We start from the raw sequence: 22,612 nt of genomic DNA on the forward strand, positions 1-22,612 counted from the left end.
AGTGCAGGGTAATGAGCACAGACTCACAGATAATCATGCTGTACTCATAAAATTCTGCTTGACAGACCGGGCCACAATTAAACCACTTGGCTTTAAATCTCAGGAATATTTCGCTAAGGCTTTTCTTGTCATCCGTTCTGAGATTTATGCCTTTCATGTGCAAAAAGGTGTGAGCATGATTAGGACAGACATCTGATTATCTATTCATGTCAGGAAGAAGAGCTGATGCAGTCCCTCTTATATTCTATCAATAAGTAATCAGAAAAACAAGTGTGACTGGTAAACACAGATTTGATTACCAAGCAGCGGGACGAGTTTAGATAAACATAATACTAATACTCGTGAAAATAGTCGAACTTCAGACTTGAAATCACTCTCATGCACAGTGCGACAAAAATGAGTCACAGTAGGCTGCAAAGTAGCATCAGCTGTCAATTAAAAACAGATGTTACATTTAGCCCTTTAACACTACAAACACAGCGCTTGATGTGAGAATTTCAAGTTTTCCAGATCATTTTATGGGACAGGAGCATGTGAATAATCACGGTGAATGAGTCAGACACAGATGGGTGACGAAACTACGAGTGCATAGAGTTTTGTAGACATTCTTTTTTGAGCCGTTATGCTCTTGGGGGCATTTTTCTAAATGGTTTGGGCCCACCTGTCCCCCCTTCAAGTAGTTCATGCCCGCAATTGTCATCCAATTGTCAGCATGTGCCAAATTTACCCCACAACTGCTGACTTGTTGCACGCTTTGGTGTTGTTTCAGCTGAGCAACTGTGTGGTCTATTACTTTCTTCTAAAACCTGTTCCTGTTCATTTAATTTCTCTCCATTAAGAGAGTCAGTCACAGTCAAAATCACATCATATATCTGCAAGATATATATATATATATATATATATATATATATATATATATACACACACACACACATCTTGTAATTCTGTCACAAACGCTCTTCTCTTGAAGTGAGAGTTTAAAAGGACACTAAAAACACAGTTCTAAGAACTCTGATAGTTCCTAGTTCCAACAGCGTTGACACAAAAAGAAAGCAAATTTTCCTCCAAAGGTTCCTGTGGTTTGATCCTCGTGTTTTCAATTACTTTATTATGTCATTCATCATCCCTGTATTTACACTGTAAACAGAGAAATCCACCCATCTATCCATTCCCCTTCTGGAGGCTGGAGCCTTTCCCAGCTGACATGCCTGGACGAGAGACATTGGGCAGGTCACCAGTCTGTCGATGTGCTAAATATAAATCCATCAGGACAACAATTAGCAGTCTAAACCTGAACCTGAAGTGCTTCCACACCGAGTGTTCATATTAGACTCTCTACATCCTGAACCTCTTTAACGCCTCACTCTACCTGAAGTCTGTCTGATTTCGCTCCACCTGCTTCATCAATAATCCATACGAGCCCAAGGGAAAATGTGGTTGACCAGTGATTGACTTCTTAGGAAAAATAGTTCCAACGAGGAGGGGAGGAGGAAGACAGGACTGACCGTGAATCACTGACAGCAGATGATGATCCTGCCTGAAAGCACAGAGTGGACGAAGAAGAGGCTGGACCGCTTGCTATAGATTCACTGCCAGGCTTAATGGCACTTCAGCAGCAGATGCTGAAGATGGAGAGCCCACCAGTCACTTCAACCACTTAAAACTGCAAGGTGCCAAAAGCCCATTCATCATCACCATTTCTTTATACGGAGTCCTTAAAAAACCCTGAATGTGAGGTCAGCAGGCGTCACAAAACAACACCAAGACTTCAAAGCTTAATTTGTATTTTTGATTAGCTTTTGGTTTATTTTTACAGATTTTACACATTTTGTCCTTCAGAAAACAAACAATGTTGGATTCTAATTTTTCCAATAGCGCATCTCGACAAAGACCTCACAGAATGAATGATTACTCATAATTTACTTTTTAAACAGAATAAATAAAAATGTTCTGTAATGTAATGGAAAAAAAATCCCGCTTAGCTCTCAACTCTCAGCTTTTTAAAGCTTTGCATTGCAAACAATAGTGCTTAAGTAGTCTCTAAGCAGTTCTCTATTTGGATGTTCTCATTCTTCCAACCAGTATTCATGGACAGATACAGGAGGGAAAAGTAGGGATAAAGTTGAAAGAATGAGCCTTGTTTTGGGATCTGCTGCATGTGTGAACACGGCCATCAGAGCCAACAGGGACAAAAGCGGGGTTGAATGTAACTCTTCTCTGTCTAAACACTTGTAGCTCCAAGAGCCTGCGGGCACAGACGGAAAGAAAAGCAGAGCAAGAAAGACAAACTGAGGCATGTGGGGGGGCTGCATGCTGGTATTTACAGATAAGAGGCACACTGGCTTGAATGGTGAGCTGGGAATTAAAAGCTCTGAATGAAGTGAGAAACAAAAGACCGACAACCTCCCAGACCTTCAGCGATGACACTGTCACAGCCGGCACCGGATGGCCCGGAGGGTCGGAGAGGTCAGGGGTGGGGGAGGATTGACCACAAAGGGGAGAGGCTAGCTTGTTTGTTTGCCCATTAGCCCACCAATTGGGTGTTTGCCAAAGGTTGTACCACTTCAGTGCAGTCCTCCATAGCTCTGCATGTCTGCAAAGAACTGGTGGGGAAAAAAGGCTTAGTTCCAGGCGAGAAAGCATGGCGAGCTCTCATTTAGGCCCAGCGGCAGCGCTGAGGCATGGCATAGCGTCAAGCAGAGGGTCTCAAACCAAGGTTTAGAGCCATGCGAGAGGCCTCTGTTGCATGAAACATGGAACAATAAAGTTTTTGATAAAATGATCAGTCCTTTTGGTCAACTGAAACCTTCTTGTAGTATATAAACCAAACTTCTTTTTTCCTTCAGTCACCCACATCAATCACCTTTCAAGGTAACGTGTTCTATATTAGTAATGCTCTAAAGAAAAATGTCTCATCATTCATCTCACAGCCAAGGCTCCGTCACACAGAGTGCTGGGAAAAAACAAGAAAAAACTCCAATGTCATCCAGCTAAGCAACTACAGCATAATCCACAACAAACTGCACTGGCCCCCCAGTTACAGTTCCACACTGAGCTACAATACCTGTACCATTTATATTACTCAAGCTGGACTTCCCCGATCTCACATCTTACCTGTACATGAAGAGACATGCCTGGACTGACAAAGCCTCGGGGAGAAACACGACTGTTTTCCATCCTTACATAGCCTTCAGGCACAGACTGTGAGCTTTGAGCAGTCCTATAAGTTTATTACAGCCACTTGGCACAAGTTTAATACGTTTATTTATTACATTAAGTTTGATATATGTGCACCACAACAATGTATTCCTTCCACAATTTCTTTCTACTTTACATCCTCAGTACAGACTCGATACAACTAGAGGACACATCATACAAACAATGCAACACACAAAGGTTTGTGTGACCATGAACTTGTGCGTCTGTTCACAGACTCATCAAATCAAACCACTTGCAAATAAAAGTTGGCCTGCAATAATCAGCTACCTCCCCCAGGCTCTGTCTTGGAAAGTAGCTAGCAGTAACAATAACAGTGTGCTTGGCACTGACACAGACGCAACAACTCTCCACCTGCTGCAGGTTCTGGTTAAAGTGACCCTCCAGCTCACAGCAGCGCTTCAGAGCCGGACAAAGACTGCTGTCGTCGTGAGATTGCTTTATTCTTGCAGACAGATGCCAAAATGAGTAATCAAATATACTTAGAAGGACTTTAATATACTTCAAGGAGTCCTGGTAGGGAACTCTCCTTATGGAGCAAGACAATACAACCATGATCCATCATTAAAAATACCATATTACAAGGTGGTCCTTGCACATTTGTAGTTTGGCTCGTCCTGTATGTTATGTTAGTTCTTGCCGTCGTTGCTCAGGTGGAAATTAAAGCAAAGACTAACCTTGAAAAATCTTCCAGTGCTCAAAGTTTTCATGTTTTTGTCTTTACAGTCACGGATGTCTGAAGATGCAGATCGTTTTTAGAAAAAGTTTGTTTTTTCCCTGCCTGCACCACAAACATAAAAACAAATGAATTCACACCTAAAGAAATCTGTTTAGCAAGCAGTAAGGATAAAATGAACTGAAAAAAACGAAGTGCCATTTCCTCTCCTGGATGTTACACTTTAAGATTTAAACCACTGTAACCTGTAGCGCCTTACCGAGTAACTCTAGAGGAGGGGTGCTCAATCCCAGTCCTCGAGAGCTACTGTCCTGCAGCTTTTAGATGCATCCCTACTCCAACACAGCTGAATCAAATGTTTGATCACCTCTTCAGCATGCCATCAAGTTTGGAGAAGGCCTGATAACAAGCCATTCATTTGATTCAGCTGTGTCGGAACAAGGATGCATCTAAAAGCTGCAGGACAGTAGCTCTCGAGGACTGGGATTGAGCACCCCTGCTCTAGAGTATCCTTGAAACTTTAATGCCTCTACGCAATCCAAACCAATCTCAGTGATGGACGTATTGCTGTATATAGATTTCCCATTGAGCAAAACAAATGGGGAACTGCTGCTCTGGCTCAAAAATATACACAGGAATTCAAAATGCAAGAAGCAGTTTAACTTTAAAAGCATCATGAAAAGAGCAGCCAGTGTAGGCACCTCACAGCCTCGGGCCACTTAATAATTCAGATGTGGTACAGCCACGAATGGCAAGTCCTCAGATAATCTATTTCTGTGTCCTGGGCCACAGTACTTCTGAAAAGCGCCTATTCTCCTGACATCAGTGCGGCCGGCGCTCGTCTCATTATGTTCGGAACTTCACACATCACAGGAGCAGGAAAAACCTCTCAAAGGGATAAACAGCGAGGCGCAGTGTGAGCGAGGTTTAATTTGGATAAATCAGCATTCACAATCTAACAGAACTCCTCAGTAAGCCGAGTAGGTAAAGAAAAACTCGCTGCAGTCAACGCGAGTCTTTATCCACTCAACAGTGGCAGTGACAGAAAGTGCAGCACAGCATGTCCCAGACTGAACTTTATGTGAAGTTTATGCTGAGCACCAAACCCAAACGGATGAGTCGTCACTGATTGAACCGATTTAAATATTCTGGAAAACGAAAAGGAAGCCCGTCTTTTTAAAACAGAAACACGACATTACAATAAACTCCTACTGCAGGAAAAACTTGACAGACAATGCAGTGTTTATGAAGCTTCAACAAGCTTCATAAAGTTCATGTTGACACAAGATCAAATATAAAACATTAATATGCAGTGTGAGCGCTGCATCTGTTATTCATGCCACCAGAAAATCACCTAACAGATGCCAAAAAAGCAGCCATTTGATACTAGCTGTGTTTGTTTATGAAGAACGCTTGTGATGATTTACATTTTTTTCTTAAGGAAAGTTCAAAACCTGTCGTAAATTGGTGTAGATATTCAAAATGCTTTGCAGTAACATACCGATCTTTGCATCTTTACATTACAAAACTGTTGTTTGTCCATTTGTGCTTTTTTGTATTTAGGATTTCAAAGTTTAATGTGATACAGAAGAAATTTAAGGGTTAGCAAGGAACCCACTCAATCAGCCCAGTTTCACGTCACTTTGAGTAACAGTTATGAAAATACAATATATTTTTTGTGTGTTCGAGGACACGAATTGTCAGATGCGTCACCTTGGCAGTCAAGAAGACAAAGTTTTAAAAGATGTGTCAAAGGTTACATTTTAACTTAAACCGTTGTCATTTTCTAAACCCAACTAAGTCACTGTTACTATTTTAATTTAAAAAAACAAACAATGGTAACAAATGAGGTGTATATAACTCAAACTTGGTGTGAAAGGCAAAACTATTAGCTCGATCATCACACTTTTAACTTCTTAACGAGCCAAATATATGTTTTTTGTATACATGGGCACATCAGTACACATCAGAGCAGAGAGGTGAAATGTTGTGTTCAGGGACACAAAATAATGTTGGGAAATTTGTGTTGAGGAACAAAAACAAAAGGAAACACAAATCAATAACTTAAAGGTTGAGAATAAAACTCATGTGAGACTGGATCCATAACAATAATACAGACTCCAGTAGAGGAGCTCGTCTTCAGGGTAGTTAAAATGCAGAATGTGACACCAGGGAAATACCAACAAAGGTGAGAAGTTTTCTCTTTTCTCTAAGCTACACGCAGATGTTTATAATGTGAAGCCTTTTGGATTTTACAGACTTTTGAGTTGAGTTGCGTGAGATGACACACATGTAAGGAGATGTGGCAGGAGTATCATCAGTCAGAGCCACGGTCAATATGTCAGGGAAAACAATGGGTGCTGCTGTTGCTGAACATGCTGGGTCCTGCATAGCGCTCTACAATGCCCTCGCTTCATGTGATAAAGTTGGTAAAGTTTCCACCTCCAGACACGGTGTTCGTGACTCCACAGTCATCATTTGTCGACCCAACTGATGAATTCTTCTCTGCTTGGAGGAGGAAGGGGTAAAACCGACAGCCTCGTGATCTGATACATCTAAAGGAAGCAACGGATACTGGCTATAATGATGTCCCACCTGAGAGAGTGTGTGTCTGTGTGTAGTGTGACTTTACTGTGCTATACTTGGTGCTGTTCTAAGTTTATATATATCTCTTTGCTTTCTGATGCATACAGTTTCACTGTTTTCTCATTGTCAACAGTTATATTGTGTAAAGGTTTCAAATAAATCCTTCACATTTCATTTATGTCTGAAGACAAAAATGAAACGTGAGGTGGCTTTCAAAGTCAGTGCAGTTTTTTTTCCTTGATGTATTTATTGAGTTTTAAACTTTTACAATAACAACAGCATTAAACAAAACAAAAACAACAGAACAGAACAAAACAGACAAAAGCCCCGCCCCTCCCTGAGCCTGGTTCTGCCGGAGGTTTCTTCCTGTTAAAAGGGAGTTTTTCCTTCCCACTGTCGCCAAAGTGCTTGCTCATAGGGGGTGATATAATTGTTGGGTTTTTCTCTGTATGTATTATTGTAGGGTCTAGCTTACAATATAAAGCACCTTGAGGCAACTGTTGTTGTGATTTGGCGCTATATAAATAAAACTGAATTGAATTGAAAACAGAGAACCTGGCTTAAGAATACAAGTAAATAAATAGAAAATCCAGATACTTTGATTATGAGATAGAGTTAGCAATACTCAGTGGCATGCTATTATACCAGGGCCTGTGAGAAAATAGCAGAAATATCCAAACCGGCGTACACCATAAATGAGTCCCATATTTTATGAAACCTGTTGTCCCTACTATGTAACTTGCATGTTAGGAAGTCTACTCACACATATTCCAGTACGTCTGCTGCCATTGAGTCTTAGATGGGGCCGTGTGCGTGCTCCAGTTCAACAGGACACATTTCTTTGCAGTCAGTCAGTGCAGTTTTGAGAAAAGTGTAAAATCATTTAGCATTTAAGTCTTGACTGAAAGGTATTTATTGTTTTGTCACAGACTTGAAGTCACTGTCAAACTTTGTATATTGTGACAAAAAGGTTTTTGTTGTTTGTGATGTTTTGCACAGGTGAGTCTTTCCTATAAGATGGCCTTAACTGCTTTGGGAACTGCATCAGCGCAATGAAGAGTAACCGTAATGAACTGATAGTTCAAGATAGCGCTGCAGCATTTTTAACAGAAAAAAACATGTTGTGGATCACAGTAATTGGCCTATAAAATAATAAAATTACCTTCTAGCTGTGATTTAACTGCATACCAAAAAGTTACAGTTCCTAGTTTTCTTAAATTAGTCAGCTCAGTCCTTTCTCAAAGAGAATATCTATATTTTTCACCCACCTTTGAATATTTAAAGACTGTTAAAACACCTTCAGTAACAGCTAATGGACGTGTTGTTCTAATAATAACAAAGGTTTAATTATAATGTTGCCTTCATCCTTTATGATCACGCGTTATCATCAAGAAAACGCCAACAAAACTAACACTTCAGACGTCTTAAGTGGAACCTAGTATGCTTTTCATTATTTTCTATTATATAGTTACTGTTTTCAACAGTTTAGTTAAATTTGTGTAAATCTTATAAGTTACAATCTCATGTTTCAGACTGCTCCAAATGCTCGATTTCCTGTATTTCGTTCTCCTTTTTGGATTCGTATGATGTCATAGCAGATATTTATAATATGGTCATCTCACCTCACAAATGGCAGCTGGTAACAAGGTTGTTATGAGAGAGAGAGGAGATAAAACAGCTTTGTCCAGAGAGAAGATGAGCTGAAGGGCTGTACCAAGACCCAGTGTAAGATAAATAAGGATTATTCTGAATTGTGAATCATGCAAAGCTACTCTAGTAAAGCCCAACAATAATAAAATGGATAAAAATTATCATATTTTGTCTGCTTCAAATCAAGTTGGGTTTTCCTGTAAACAGTAATCAGACTGTTGGTGACAAAGATGCCCATAAACCACTCAGGAGCCAGAAATACTGCAATATTCATTCAGTTTAGCTTTCCAGTCGATGTTTCCTCTGCTGGTTTCAGGTGACCCCACCAGCCCAGGATTTCTTAACACGCTTAGAAGAAGAAATTGCTGACTCCGACTTTCTGTCTCATGCGAGTAAAGTGAAGTCGGGTTGCTGCTGTCAGATTTTGCACATTCTCTGACTTTGTTTTTGTCGCAGACTGTCACCTTTCAAATCGAGCTTCTTCTGCCCAAGCCCTCATCCTGTTTTCACTTTCATATCTGCTTTTGGCATTTCAGTATTTTCTGTTTTTCTGCTCTTGGCTCACTCCTGCAGCCGTGATGTGCGCCTGGGGTGAATGTCTCATCACTCAGGGGGTGTACAGAAATGAGGTCTGATTTGATTCGATCACATGGGTGGTTTAGAGCCCTGTATGGAGAACAGCAGTGGTCCTGTGGTCAGTGAGGAAATATCACTTCAGCTTCTGCATTAATCCACAAAGGAGCCTTGAAGAAGACAGTTTACCTCGATATACATATTCAGTCAAACAGCAGTCAGATCCTCTTACTTCTTTTAATATCATTTTTCACCACTGAACCCTACGGGGAACTGCGCTGATGGTTATGAATATCCGTGATGAGGATATTACACCTCGGCACAGACGTCTCTCTCTCTCCTTTAAAAGAGCTTCTTGTATTTGCCTTCACTGAACTGTTTTAATTCGAGTTGGAGATGAAGTTTTTCTAGCTAGTTTTATTTTTAATTTTTTTTACAGTCAGGCTCATCAAACTCGAGTTGTGAAGCGTGTCGGGCAGCAGCGGCGATCAGACATACTGCTGAGATTGTTTTTCTGACGGTGACTGGAAGTCTTGTGCAAAACTATTTTCCTGAGAGATCACCTTGGAGAGCTGCACACACGTCGAAAGCTGTGATGCATTTCCACTGCGGGAAAATTATATACGGAGTTTTACTTCAGAGGGGAGGCCGTGTGAGGAAAAGTGATGAGGGCTACTCAGATTCAAAAGGTCCACAATGTCATCAACTACCTGACTCGCACACCCTTAAAAAGCAACATTAATGGCGTTGATCATTCGTATGCTTTAAATGTTATTCAAACATATTTACAAAATTCTTCTTTCTGATTGGCTCGTGTGAGTCTGTTTAAACTATTCATCAGGATGCTTCAATATTTAACCATCGCTCTATATCAGTGCTCCACAATCTGTTGACTATAGCAACAGCGCAGAGTCTGCACCAGCTTTGGAGACAAAGTTAAAGAGGGAAGGCTGATATGGGGTTAGGGAGGAGGGATGGTGGATATGGCGACCGTGGCTCAGGGGGTTGGGAAGCGTATCTGTAACCGGAAGGTCGCCGGTTCGATCCTCTCGATGCTCTCTGTCCTGGTCGTTGTGTCCTTGGGCAAGACACTTTACCCTACCGCCTACTGGTGTTGGCCAGAGGGGCCGATGGCGCGATATGGCAGCCTCGCTTCTGTCAGTCTGCCCCAGGGCAGCTGTGGCTACAACCGTAGCTGCCTCCACCAGTGTGTGAATGTGAGAGTGAATGAATAGTGGCATTGTAAAGCGCTTTGGGTGCCTTGAAAAGCGCTATATAAATCCAATCCATTATTATTATATATTTGACAATGGATGTTGAATTGAAGATTCATGGATGTAGTGAAGGAGGGCTGGTGTGACAGAGGAGGATGCTGGGATAGGGTGAGATGGTGGCAGATGACCCACTGTGGCGACCCCTGAAGGGAGCAGCTGATAGAAGTAGAAGAAGAAGGACCGACTGACTGAGATTAAATCTATTTAACAGCTATAGCAGGGGTAATTTATCACTACTGAAACTAAACTGGAAACAAACAACAACAGTCTGAGATGGGAAACCAGCACCATGGCATTTTTTTCTTATTTTGATTTGACTTGTAAAGTTATGATGTGAAGTTATGAACACTTCCAAAAGTTCCTGAATCTAGATCTGGAACGAAAAGACAACCAAGCTGTTGAGTCTCAGTGTCCTGATTTAAATTGATACACCAATTAATCTTATAATTCATCTTTAGAGACGGATTCGTTGGTGTTCAATCTTCTTTTGATCTCTTCCTCCTCTTCACCGATTGCATTATATATCGTGTGTAATAAAACAATTTGCTTTACAAATAAACTTCACAGTTATTATTATTCTAAGTTGGGCCAAGCCCCATTACTCACGCTGCCCATAACTTTTTGAATAATCCTGCTAACCAGCAAACACACAAACAAACAAACAAACAAACAGATAATCATAATCTACTTGGCAGATGTAAAAAAAAAAGAGGGGGGGGGGGGGGGGGAAAGATGTGGGGTGAGTGGTCATGGTTTCGGGGTCAGGCTGTGGCTGAGTGGAGCGAGTTTAAACAGCATGTCGTCCAATTAAAAGTGTTTATAATTGTTCCAAATGGCTTCCCTTGAAGGCAGAGTCAAACTATCCACACCATCATCACCACCTAATATAAAGAATGAGGGTATCTTAGCATTAATTAACAGCAGATAGTGCTGAGACCAAAAAGGAGAGAGACGTCACAAACCTTGAACATGTGAGAATGTCTTCAACGCTGCACATTTCACCAAGCAGCTCCCTCAAAGCAATAACTGCTCTAAAGTCGACCATTATTTGCTCCGGCACGTTCTTATATGAAGACATGAAAGCTATTTACAGGCTACAGCAATTCAAACAAAAGGAAGTGATCACAGTGTCAGTTTTGCACGTAAACACCGAACACGTGGACGACTCTAAGAACCGTCTGCGGGGCTGCAGAGAAATCAGAGCAGCTCAAAGAGACAAAAGATTTGCTTTCCCAAGTGCAGAGCAACAATATTCATTACCCTTTTATTGTTTACTATGGTGTGAACTCTCTGCGTGTGCATTATCGTGTGCATAATTGGACATGTCACAAGCTCAGCTGAGGAAAATAACTACTGGAGTCCTACTGAGAGGAATAACAAAGCAGTTCTTATTCAATCTGGAGTAAAAGTCTAAATATGCATGGAATGAGTTAGGACTGGAAGAAACTTCATTCTTCTAAAAACACATTTAGCAGTTCACTCCAAATGACACATTACTGTAATGTATCATCTTTAAAATGCAGCGCTGAAGGGGTGCAGGACAGGTAGGAACAGGCATTGTTAGGTCAATCCCAGCTCTGCTTCTTTGTAAACATACAGCTCAGACCTCTGTCCTGGTAGCGCTATTCTTGAGGTGCCCTATATTTTGATTCCTTGCGGACGGGTGACTTGCAATGCTAGGAATTCAAGCCTTGAGGGGCAAGTGATATATTTGGACATGGTGCTGCATGTTGTGGAGGCTCGCTGTCCTTCACTGCAGGCTTTAAACTCTTTTTCAGCGGCACGTCAGGCCCGGTGGCACACTGCACCGCTGCAATAAGTGCGAAGCATGAATCTGTCAGGACACATGTACTACACGTTACCCACAATCCCCTCAGCTTTGTACTGTACCGCCTGAGGGTGACTGAGAAACCTGAACTCCCGCCGACAGAAGAATTTGATTGTTTAGGAACAAATGCTTTCTATTTTTCTGTCACTACATATTTCAGAGAAATTACGCTTTCTTTACTCCACAGAAAAGTAAGAACATGAGGTAAGATGATAAATACTGCAAACCTTTCTGTTCTGGTTTGATAAAATTAAATTTTAACCATAAACTGTACATAAAAGATGGAGTCACATTGCCTGAGGTTTTTTTTGTTTTGTTTTTGTTTGTTTTTTTCCTGTTACTCCTTTAAAGTGGATCTTAACAGATTTGAACATGCATGAAAAGAAAACTGCAGTTCATCTAACTGCCACAAGAGGCTCTAAAGTGTCTCAATCCCCTCAAACTTAAAATGCTTAACTTTACAGCACTGGTGCCTTTAGACCACTGTAATGGATTATTACATTATTACAGTGTCGTACAGACACTCAAGAAGCTTATGCTTCAGTTTTGCTGAGTTCTAGTACTTAAACCAATGGTAAACAATACTCAGCAACTAAAATAACTAGTCATATATTGGGAAAAACATCTAAAAATGTTGGTTCTAGATTGGAGATATGAGGACTTGCTGCCTTTCCTTCCCTTAAAAACAAAAATGTGTAAGTTATGTAAAGACATTGTTGGGTTTAGGACTTCTGGGCACTCAAAACAAGCAAAAGAAACAAAATACATAATTTATAATAAAATCAAAAGACTAATAATAAAAAATAAAGACACTTTATTTAGAAAGGCCAGAGAGTGAAACAGAGGTGACAGTCAAAAATGTATTCAGTTTAAAAACATTTAAATGAATCAATTAAATAAAGAGGCTCTTTCTCCGCCGGCAGCAATGTTGAGAAAACGCTGTAAGCGTTCAGGCTGGTATGAGCTGCAAGTTTGGGATATTCAGGATTTCCTCAGGGTGATGGCACCGCTGAAGGTCTTTCTGCAGACTGTTCAGGATGCTCTACAACCTCCAGGGCTGCAGCAGAGACACTGATTGTGATTCAGTCAGTGAAGAAATCCAAACAATGGCAAAGTTTGATCACGGGAAAACTTCTACCACGAGAATTCGACTCTTACATGTGGGAAAATTAGAACTTGTAAGGCCTTTATTAACATTGAATATTAATACTGAAGAACAAGTCAGAAAAACAGTAAGTATTTCTACAGCAGTGCTCACAGTGATGCCTCCCGAACACTAATTGTTATTTCACACATTGGCTGTTGGAAGATCAGACAGTTTGCTGCCGGCTGTCTGAACGGTTACTTGTTCTGATTTCCCAGATGGCTGCTGTCAAAAGACAATTTTAAATCCATCTTTGATGTAAAATAGACAGACCATATTGTCCGAATCTCCCCAGCCATCTGTGTGTCCAAATGTCCTTCTCTTCTAAATCAAAAAACATGCAGACATAAACTGTATATAAAAGACAGGAACAGCACCAGTTAGTTAGTGAGGTCTCTGAATATGTGAAACAGTGCACGTTCATATCTTAGCAACTTGTAAAGGACACTTTAAACCATGCCCTTTTATCTTTACCTTTTTTACTCTAATGGGGACGTTAACTTACATAAAGTATACTACTGTATTCATGAATACTTGGACCCAGCAACTGAGACCATGAATTTATTCGAAAACCTTTTATGAATAAATCACAACATCAGAGAAGTCGACCCCTGCTGGCCATTAGCAAGAATGCAGCTTCAAAGAACTTTGCTTTTAGAACGCATAGTTCATCTTTTATACGCGCTATCTGAACCCATGCATTACACCTACAGGAGCTGCTTAGCCGTTGAGACCCATGTCATGAAGCTCTGCAGACACTCAGTCAGCAGAGAGCTGGCAACTTTTACGGCACATGGTGCTCTGCAGTTTAGTGCTGTGGTTCTGTGAATGCTTCCACAAATTCAGTCAAGCACCTAGCCGCGAGGTGCTTCATTTTATACCATATGGCAATGAGACTGAAAACACCTGAATTCAAAGATTAAGAGGAGTGTCCCTTGACATTTATCCAAGTATCACTGAGATTTGTGTGAAAACGCTTTGGTATGCAGATGCAAACGTCTGAAAATCCTTTTAGAAACCCAGTTACATGTAGACCTGTAGACCTTGAAATCATGGTTCACTAAGAGGACTCCAGCAAGGGAAGACCATGTCCTGTAATCTATGTCTGCGACTCTGACTGTGGAAATCAGATAAGTTCATTTCCTGGAATCTTAGAGTTTTAATAAAGCGCTGATTCAGAGCCGACACGTTCCTTTTAAACGTTTTAGTTTCCTGATAATCATTCATGTCCCTGATGACAGTTAAACTATATGATGATAACAATATGAACACATGCATACTGGATGTCAAAGCCCTTAGTAAATGCAGTACTTTTACTACTACTAATAAAAGTCTTCACTTTTCTTTACTGAAACAGTGAGGTTCATGGCAGTTCATGTGGCTGGAAATCCAGTTTTTCATGCAGTGATGCCAACTGTAACACTTTTCCTGAAATGTATAAAAAATGCTCGTACGTAGGAAAAACATTAACTCATGTTTGACTGATCAATCAAACCACACAGCGTGAGTAAAACCTTGTGTATTTGAGCAGGCCAGAGAGGGTAAATGAAACGTGTGAGCACAAGTTGTAAAAAATAAAACTGCTGTGTTTGTCAAACATATGTCAAACGTATGACTTTAACCATGAAATCGCTAAAGCGTTGAAAATAGCTGCAGGAAGTCGCTGAGAAAGATATGGGAAAACTGGCTCACTGACCTGATATGAAATAGGTCTGTGGTTTAAAATGCCTGTCAGCTCATATTTATTTATATTTATAATCACGCCTCTATGTCTTTTTAAATTTAGTTGTGACGAGTGATCAGAATGATCTTTGTTCAGGCACTGACAGAGTTATTATTGGCATAAATCAAGCCGATCGCTAAACCAAATCAAATAAAGAAATTAAAGTCTGGAAAAAGAAGAAAGAGCACACCGAGGACTTGTGATTATTTTCACCACAGAACCAAACACACAGAAGGCCCTGCAGGCTTTTACCGAGACCTGCACTTTAATCCGCGTGTTTCTTTTGCACATTTGTATCTATGGGCCCCCCACTCCAGGTGTTGAGGGGCCGCCACTTACTTTGAACTCCAGGAGGGCCTTTTCCCAGCTGCGTTAGAACATGCTGGGACGTCCCTCCCGTCTCTCTGCCCTCATCTTTTTCCCCCTCTGTTCCACCCTCACTCCTCCTCCCCCCTTTTCCCTCCTAAAACACTAACTGAGCCATCCCTGTCTTTACGGCCCTGCTGCAAACATTCCCCTCCTTCAAAGCGGAGGGAAAAGTAACACAGGGGACAGGATGTGTTTGTGTGCATTTACAGGATTGCAGGTATGTTACAGCTTGCTGCTCTGAGCTTTGCTGTAATTACACTGATGACACAGCAGGAAAGAAGCAGGAGCTCATCATTAGTCTACCTGGGAACCGCAACTCTACTGCTGAGACCCTTGTTTAAGGCTTTTTAAGAGAGTTTACCATTTGCTGCAAGACACAAAGTGCACAGCAGCAAATTTCCTTCTTTTCTTTTGTTTTTCCTCAGGTTCAACTGCTAAAAGGAGAAAAAGATATGTTAAGGCTGAATCGTTTCAAAGTGCAAGCTGTGCTAATAATGAATGACTTTAACAGGTCAGCTTTTCTTTCTTTAAGAAGCCTCGGGAAGGAAACACATTAGAAACATCATGTAGACCCTCAGAAGTCTTCACTTAAACCTGGCTGACAAATTTCTTTAAAGACTCGCGGCTCTTTCAGCCAAGGTTAAAATCGTGTAACTCACAGGAAAAAAACAAATCAGGGTTTTTATTAAATATATAAAATCTTCAAAGAAAAGTGTATTCTGATGAGGCAAAGCATTATGACCACCCCTGCCTCAGGTGCTGGCCGTCCTTTGCCAGCCTGTTGAGTGATTCCTGTTTTAATGGTTTGGCCCTTGTTGGCCTGTTACACCTGTTTTGGCTTAATATGTGTATTTTCACTGTGCACATTTCATGATAATTGTTTTTATGCAGCTGCATTCAACAGACAGCTGAAAGACAGACATTAAACAAAGAAAGATAACGACATTAAACATTTGAAAAAGCATTAGCGAAATGTAGTCAGATCAAAAAATGGTCTTTTGACTCCACCCACTATCTCTACATATATATTATGACATAGAAGATACAGTCAAATGTATTCCACCGTCTAACCCCCATGAAGGGAACTCCTAAAGCTAATGTGGACAGTGTTAGTGCTGATTTTAGTGCCAGTCCACATTAGCTGATAGCCAAAGCCTCTTGCTGAGTATCTGCAAGCTGCTTTGCAACCCACCTCCAGCCCAGATCATCATTTATTCTTTATCAGATTTAATCACTGCAGTGTTTGTTGTTATTGATGCTTACTCTGTTCAGTAATGCTAATCTTGTTGCTGCTCTGCCCTCGCTGGGCTTTGCGTTTACGTTCAAGAAAGGTCACGGAGGTCCCAGAATAGAGCCATACAGATAAAAAAGAAACTTTATTTTTCATGATTCTGACTGAAATAAGCTTTAAAAACTGCAACGTATGTCCACTTTATGTTTGTCCTCATCCTTTTTAACATGAAATATGGTGCGGAAGCCCAAGAACGAACCTGCAAGAACCCTGATCTTAACCAACACCAGTTCGAGCACTAACTTGCCAAACCAGAAGCAACTCCTGCAGCTCAGCAACTTGACAAAGGTTTGCAGTTATCTGGAATTAACCAGACTAAATCTCTATCTATCATATCGGGGTGAGAGCCACAGCTTCCATTCCAAGTGCTTACTGGGACTGAAAAAGTAAACAATCAACATTTCTGCTCATGGGATTACACAAATGCACATTATGGCTATGGCTATCCAACAAACATCATACACTTACTTACATCTCTACTATCATAATGAGCAGATACCTCTGCTGCCACACAGGTACAACAACCTCGTTGCTAGTAAAGCAACATGATTGGCCCATATGTTTCAGAATTTAGCTGTTGATTGGCTCTTTGGAGTCTATTAGATTTACCGCCATGGTTCTCTCTTGCAAAAGTCATCACCCAACATCACCCACTTTTCCCACTGCGTCTCAGTGTGAAGAACTCATCAATACCTGGTCCCAGAATAAAGCAGACAGACTGAAATCAGAAGAGTGCACCCGTGTGGTGTAAGGGGAAAAGTTAATAGGCTGGTCTGAGTTTATAATCATATAAATTACATCTGTGGGCAACCCCCGGCTGCCTGCACAGAGGAACAAAACCACTCCTCATCTGCCGATGCCTCTAGCCAAACACGACAACTTTAAACATTAAAATAACTCTCAAGCAAAGATATGAGTAACCAGCAGCCGGGTTTAAAGAATATAAAGCAGAAGCACACCTCAGAGCGAAGCGCTGGATGTTAGCCAATACCCAGCAGAACCACAAGAGCAAAGCTCATCATAAACTTCTTTTAAACTTTTTTTTTAGAACAGCCTAACCTTCAATTGGCAGCACAGCAGGAGACAGCAGCTCATCTTTGCTAGTGACCCTGCATCGCGCTCTTTCATCGCCATTATCAAACACAAAGCCAGGATCTTCTATGCATTATTGATGAGACACATCTTCTTAGCTACTTCTCAAACAACAGAGGATGCGCAGCAACTCCTACCGATAATACCTCTTACCGCCTATCCTCGAATACACACACACAGGTAAGAGCTTCAAACGTCAGTCACACCAACCTGCTCAAGTCTCCAGTGAATAATGCACGAGCTAAGACCCATTAAGCCATATAAACACAACAGATTCTGTGAACAGTAGGGACGGAGATTTAAAGCGGTGCTAGGCAAGAGGTAGGAGAGTACAAAAGGAGTTGGTGTACCTACCGCATGCAGCGCTCCTTCATAGATACAAGCTCCTGGGGTGACATAGAAGGAAGAGAGGGAGAGATACAGAAAAAAACACACCATTAGTATCAGAGTTCAGTCTGAATCATACCTGTGAGAGGATCCTGCAGATGGTTAAACAGCAAACGAGCTGTATGAAGGATAATCAATCAGTTCCCCTGTTAAGATGCAGGTTTATAAAGTTCTTAGTGCGATGACAAGCTCTGAAAGAGATCAGGACATGTCTGCAACACAGAGACTCGAGCCCAGTGGGATAATAATACAAAAACAAGCTTATAAATATTAAAGTTTCATGTTTGTAATTGACTAACATACAGTTTTGACCAAACAGTTACACAGCAATGCACCACTTTGCTGTAGTTATGCTTCTAAAAAGGTTTGGAAACATGTAAACAGAGCTGGGATTTATTGAACTCCTAATAACTATGATACACTGCAGAAATGAGAGGGGGTAGCTGAGGCTGACAGGTTGGGTTCCTATTACACTGTAATCAGGTAATCAATGTTATTCACCTGCCCTGTGAGTGGTTTGATACTTATGGCTAATCAGCATGTTTAAAGACATAATCTCATGTGTGGATCGCCAAGCAGCCGTATCAGTAGAGACCACACTCGAGTTTTTATTCATCGCATTAACGTTCTAGATTTTAAAAAAATCTATTCCACTGATTATTATGAACAGAACAATGAAATGACTGTTATAATGACTATTATTTTCATATTTTATACATCTATTATGTTATTAGACCAGCTGAGTCGCTTAAAATTTCCCACCAAAAATGGAAAATTTTATAATTCCCTAAAGCAGGGGTGTAAAACTCTTTTTATTTCATGGGCCACATGCAGCTCAATTTAATCTTGAATGGGCGAGACTAGTGAAACGCTCCTTTCTGTCACTGTAAAGAAGTAAAACTACACATTTAAAATTAATGAGATGTCTTAATATAAGAAAAAGAAGTTTCAGTTTTTCTACATGTTGAAGAAATGTTGTAGTAAATAAAAAAGAGGAAATAGTTGTTGTCTTTTTCAATCTGGACCCAAGACAGGAACTTTTCTGTCATTTAATTATTTATCTGTCACTTAATTACTTTTGTGAACGGCAGCAGAAAAAGTCTTAATCAGGAGAAAAAGCTGTAAAACTTATTAAAACATAGTTAAAAATCCCAAATCTATCCCGTCCACATATTCCAAAGCTATCGAATGGGCCAGATTAGTCTTTGCCAAAGCATTTCTGGGCCCCAGGCCTTATGTTTGACAACCCTGCCTTAAAGCAACCAAAAGTGGCCTTTGGCCTTCTTCATATCTAAGACCAGAATACAGACAGACTTAAAAAATAAACCGTAAAATCTTTGCACTAATAAAATCAGGGTGAAAAGGCCATCGTCTGACTGATGAATAATGTGTCGAATGTTTTTAAATTGGCACGTGGAAACAGCAGGTATGTGTAAGTTTAATATTTCTGGTCGAGGTCGGTCTGTGAGTAAGCGAGAGAAATGTGAGAAATGCCCAGTCTATGACAGAAAACAATCCTTGAGACTAAAAAAGCCTGGAAAGACTAGAAATTGCTTGCGAGGTTGAAAACTGGAACCTGAGTAGAGGAACCAGGGGAGTATTTACACTGGGGAGAATGATTAACTGATTGGACACGGGTCCAGAACTATGACATTATGTGAAAACAGCCGAGTATCTAAAGAACCTCTATTCATCCACACTGCTTTTATCTGCAGTACCTTTACACCAGCTATAACCTTTCTCACTTCGATTGTGCTGCAAGCCAATCAGAATCCAGTAATGCATCTTCTTTGCTTTTTTCTGTCTCATTAAACTAAGCGTTTACCGACATTTGTATTCACGGTTCAGCTGGAAACAGCTGCCGTTAAAAAATTCCTTTAATAAATGTGAAACATGCAACCTTTAGACTGAAACTGCAGGGTGCCACTGATTATCTTTGCTCCGTCTGAGAGCTAAATGTTTAACAAAAACACAAACAGATAGATGCACAGGCAGCACGCGCCTCGGCCCAGCCGGGGCTCCGAGCCTCACGACACCAGACCTGGGAAATCTAAGCTGCCTCAGGGGAAAGTACAGCAAGAGGTAAACATTTACCATAATGGTCGAGATGGGAAAACAAGAATACAGTTACAGTTATGCCCTCATAAAGGATGCCCGAGAGCGAGTGTGTTTATGCTGCTGCACCATGCTATAGTCTCTTTATCACACTGTATGGGAGAAAGAGTGCTGTGTAAAATATAATCTGGTGGTTTAATCAGTTCGGGGAAGACACAGTGGAGAGGTTTACTTTTCAGTTCTGCCTGCTAAAGAAAAATCCAACTAACAGTTCAGATTGTAAACAATTATCAACACTCTTTGAATCTCAGGCATTAATTAACAGATTAAATGTTGGTGTCTTTGAGAGAGAGTGTCATTTTATCTGAGCATGGGTTTAATATCATCTAGTTTGCAGGTTTTTTAAAAGATGGATTGTATTCATATCAAGTGCACACAGGGATTTCTGGCACAACTTTCCCTGCTCCCAAAGTACATGGAAATCCTTATTTTTGGTCTCACTTGTGTTTTAAACATACAGCCTTTTAGATTATTGTTAAAATCATCTATGATGGGAACAAAAGTTTGCTCTTTGACTGTTTTTTAATGAATTTTATTTACACAAGCGTCTCATGGCCCTTTATATTTTAGAGGGAAAATTCCACAGATCAGATCCTCTATGAAAGAAGTGGGAACAATATGGCCACGCCCACCTGACCAGCCCACGTGAGGTAGATGGAAAATTAGGATTCAAATACAAATAAGCACACTTCATGCATCAGCTGCTGTTTTTCACATTTCAACTAACAAACTCTATTTGATAAACTAGTGATTTTACTGGAAATGACAATACAGGTTTTTTTGCTTTTATTTTGAAGGCAGCTTCAGTGTAAATGTGTTGCAACAAAGGTTTATAAGGGTTTTGTGTTTGCTAGCCTTGAAAGATGTCAGCTCATACTAAAAAAAGACATTTCAATTGAGAAAAAGAAGGAAACTGACTTTTGCTGAGCAGGAACAGACATCTGAACCTTTGCTGCAAAATCAACAGGAACTCTTTACAGAGTGACAGCAGTCGAGACTAGCTTTGTGATTAAACACAGAATTACAAAAAAAAGCCGTTCTCCGATGGCGAGCTCATCAAAGAGTCCTTTGTGTACTGCTGTTAATTAATGCACTTGTTCAAGCCAAATGAGAAAAAAGGAGGCAGTCGAAAATGTGCCCCGTTCCAGGTGAACCCTAACAAGACTGATCAAGGACATTCAGTTGAAAACAAAGCAGACGAGTTTAACTTTTTCTCCTCAGTTTCTCATCTTTACTCCTGGACTACAGAAAGAGTTTGAGATTATGGAGCAGCTGGCAGCAAAGCGATGAATGAATGAAACTACAACAGAGGCTGAAATGGGACAAACTGACAGATGTTACAAACGAAGGCTGTCCAAATCTGGCGGGGAAAACATTTCTGACTTTTGAAGGCAAAAGAAAAAGTGAGTGAAATGAAATCTGAACTGAAATGAGTTTTTTTGCATTGTGTCATACATCAGGTGTAGTGTGAGTCAGTGCTAAGAATGAACCATTACAGACAGCTTAATTCGCCACTGACAGAGCGCTTCAAGTCAGCATCACCACTGGATTTTTTCTTCCTCTTTCAAAGAGGAAAACATTCCACAGACAAGGAGACAAGGATCTCCCTTTATATGTGAACAAACATTCTCAGTGATGCAGTTTAACAAATCCAGAGAGAGATCCTCTCTCAGTGACGATCAGCTGTCTGTTATCAGCTCAAACGTTGAACCGACTTTAATGCACATTCAAGCCTAAAACAGACTAGATTTCTCTCACTGGGGTCAGAGACGTAAAAGACGAGCTGAAAAACTGCAGGTGCAATCAAACTACAAGCAGCACTTTGTATAAAGTTAAAAGTCTTTGAAATTTTGTCAAAATGTGCACATTTTGTTCACAACTATTTTTGTGAAAGTTGTTTAAGTAGTGATAAATCATTGGTGCTTTACCTGTTTCGTATTCCCATTAGATAATTTAAAATCATATCTTACCAGTTATAAAGAGAGCTTACTGGTCTGGTCCCCTACAACAGTTAAACTTTCTCATGTGGCCCCTTGGGAAAATTAATTACCCACCCCTGGATCAGCTTATCTTCTATGAGGATATTTGGCAATGGCGGTAAGGAAGAACTCCCTTTTAACAGGAAACGCTCCCCAGCTGAATGAGAGTTAAGAAGGAGACGTCATCTTTCGTGACATATTGAGGGATGAGGGCAAAGGGAAGACAGAAAAGATGAAAATATGGGAAAGAGCGGGCAAAAGTTGGTGACATGCAACAGTTGGATATAAACGCATCAGAGAGAAGTGCTCAGTGCATCATGGGAAGTACCCCAACAGTCTGAGCCTACAGCAGCATAACTAAGGGGTGGTTCAATGTCACATCGTCGTTTTTATCTGAAACGAAAGCTTGAAATTGAATCTTAAAAGTAGAGACGGTGTCTGTCTGCCGAATCCAAACTGGGAGCTCCATGAAATCGGAGCCTGACAGCTGAAGGCTCTGCCTCCCATTCTACTGCCACAGCACAGCAGTGGTGTCTCCCTCACGACTGAGGTGCATAAAACAAAACACTGTAACACCTTCTGTTAATTCTGGGTTTAATAGGGAGCCAATAAATAGAAGCTAATATGAGAGAAATATGATCTTCATATATGGTCTCTGAACTCTTACTGCAGCATTTTTGATCAGCTGAAGGCTTTTTTCACTGAGCTG

The 22,612-nt window shown here is 40.7% G+C and overlaps 1 protein-coding gene across 1 annotated transcript in view; it reads right to left on the minus strand.

Moving 5' to 3' along the window:
• fras1 (Fraser extracellular matrix complex subunit 1) overlaps positions 1 to 22,612 on the minus strand; it is a 299,016-nt gene that overhangs the window by 272,867 nt on the left and 3,537 nt on the right. Inside the window, exon 2 of the mRNA XM_085476387.1 lies at positions 17,777 to 17,808. Within this exon, the coding sequence (XP_085332513.1) occupies positions 17,777 to 17,808 (32 nt within the window). The remainder of the gene's footprint in view (positions 1 to 17,776; positions 17,809 to 22,612) is intronic.

The sequence above is a fragment of the Copadichromis virginalis genome, linkage group LG12 (assembly GCF_057382275.1).
Source record: "Copadichromis virginalis isolate Kocher_CV1m ecotype Utaka linkage group LG12, C_Virginalis_male_GT1.1, whole genome shotgun sequence".
Classification (NCBI taxonomy): Eukaryota; Metazoa; Chordata; class Actinopteri; order Cichliformes; family Cichlidae; genus Copadichromis; species Copadichromis virginalis.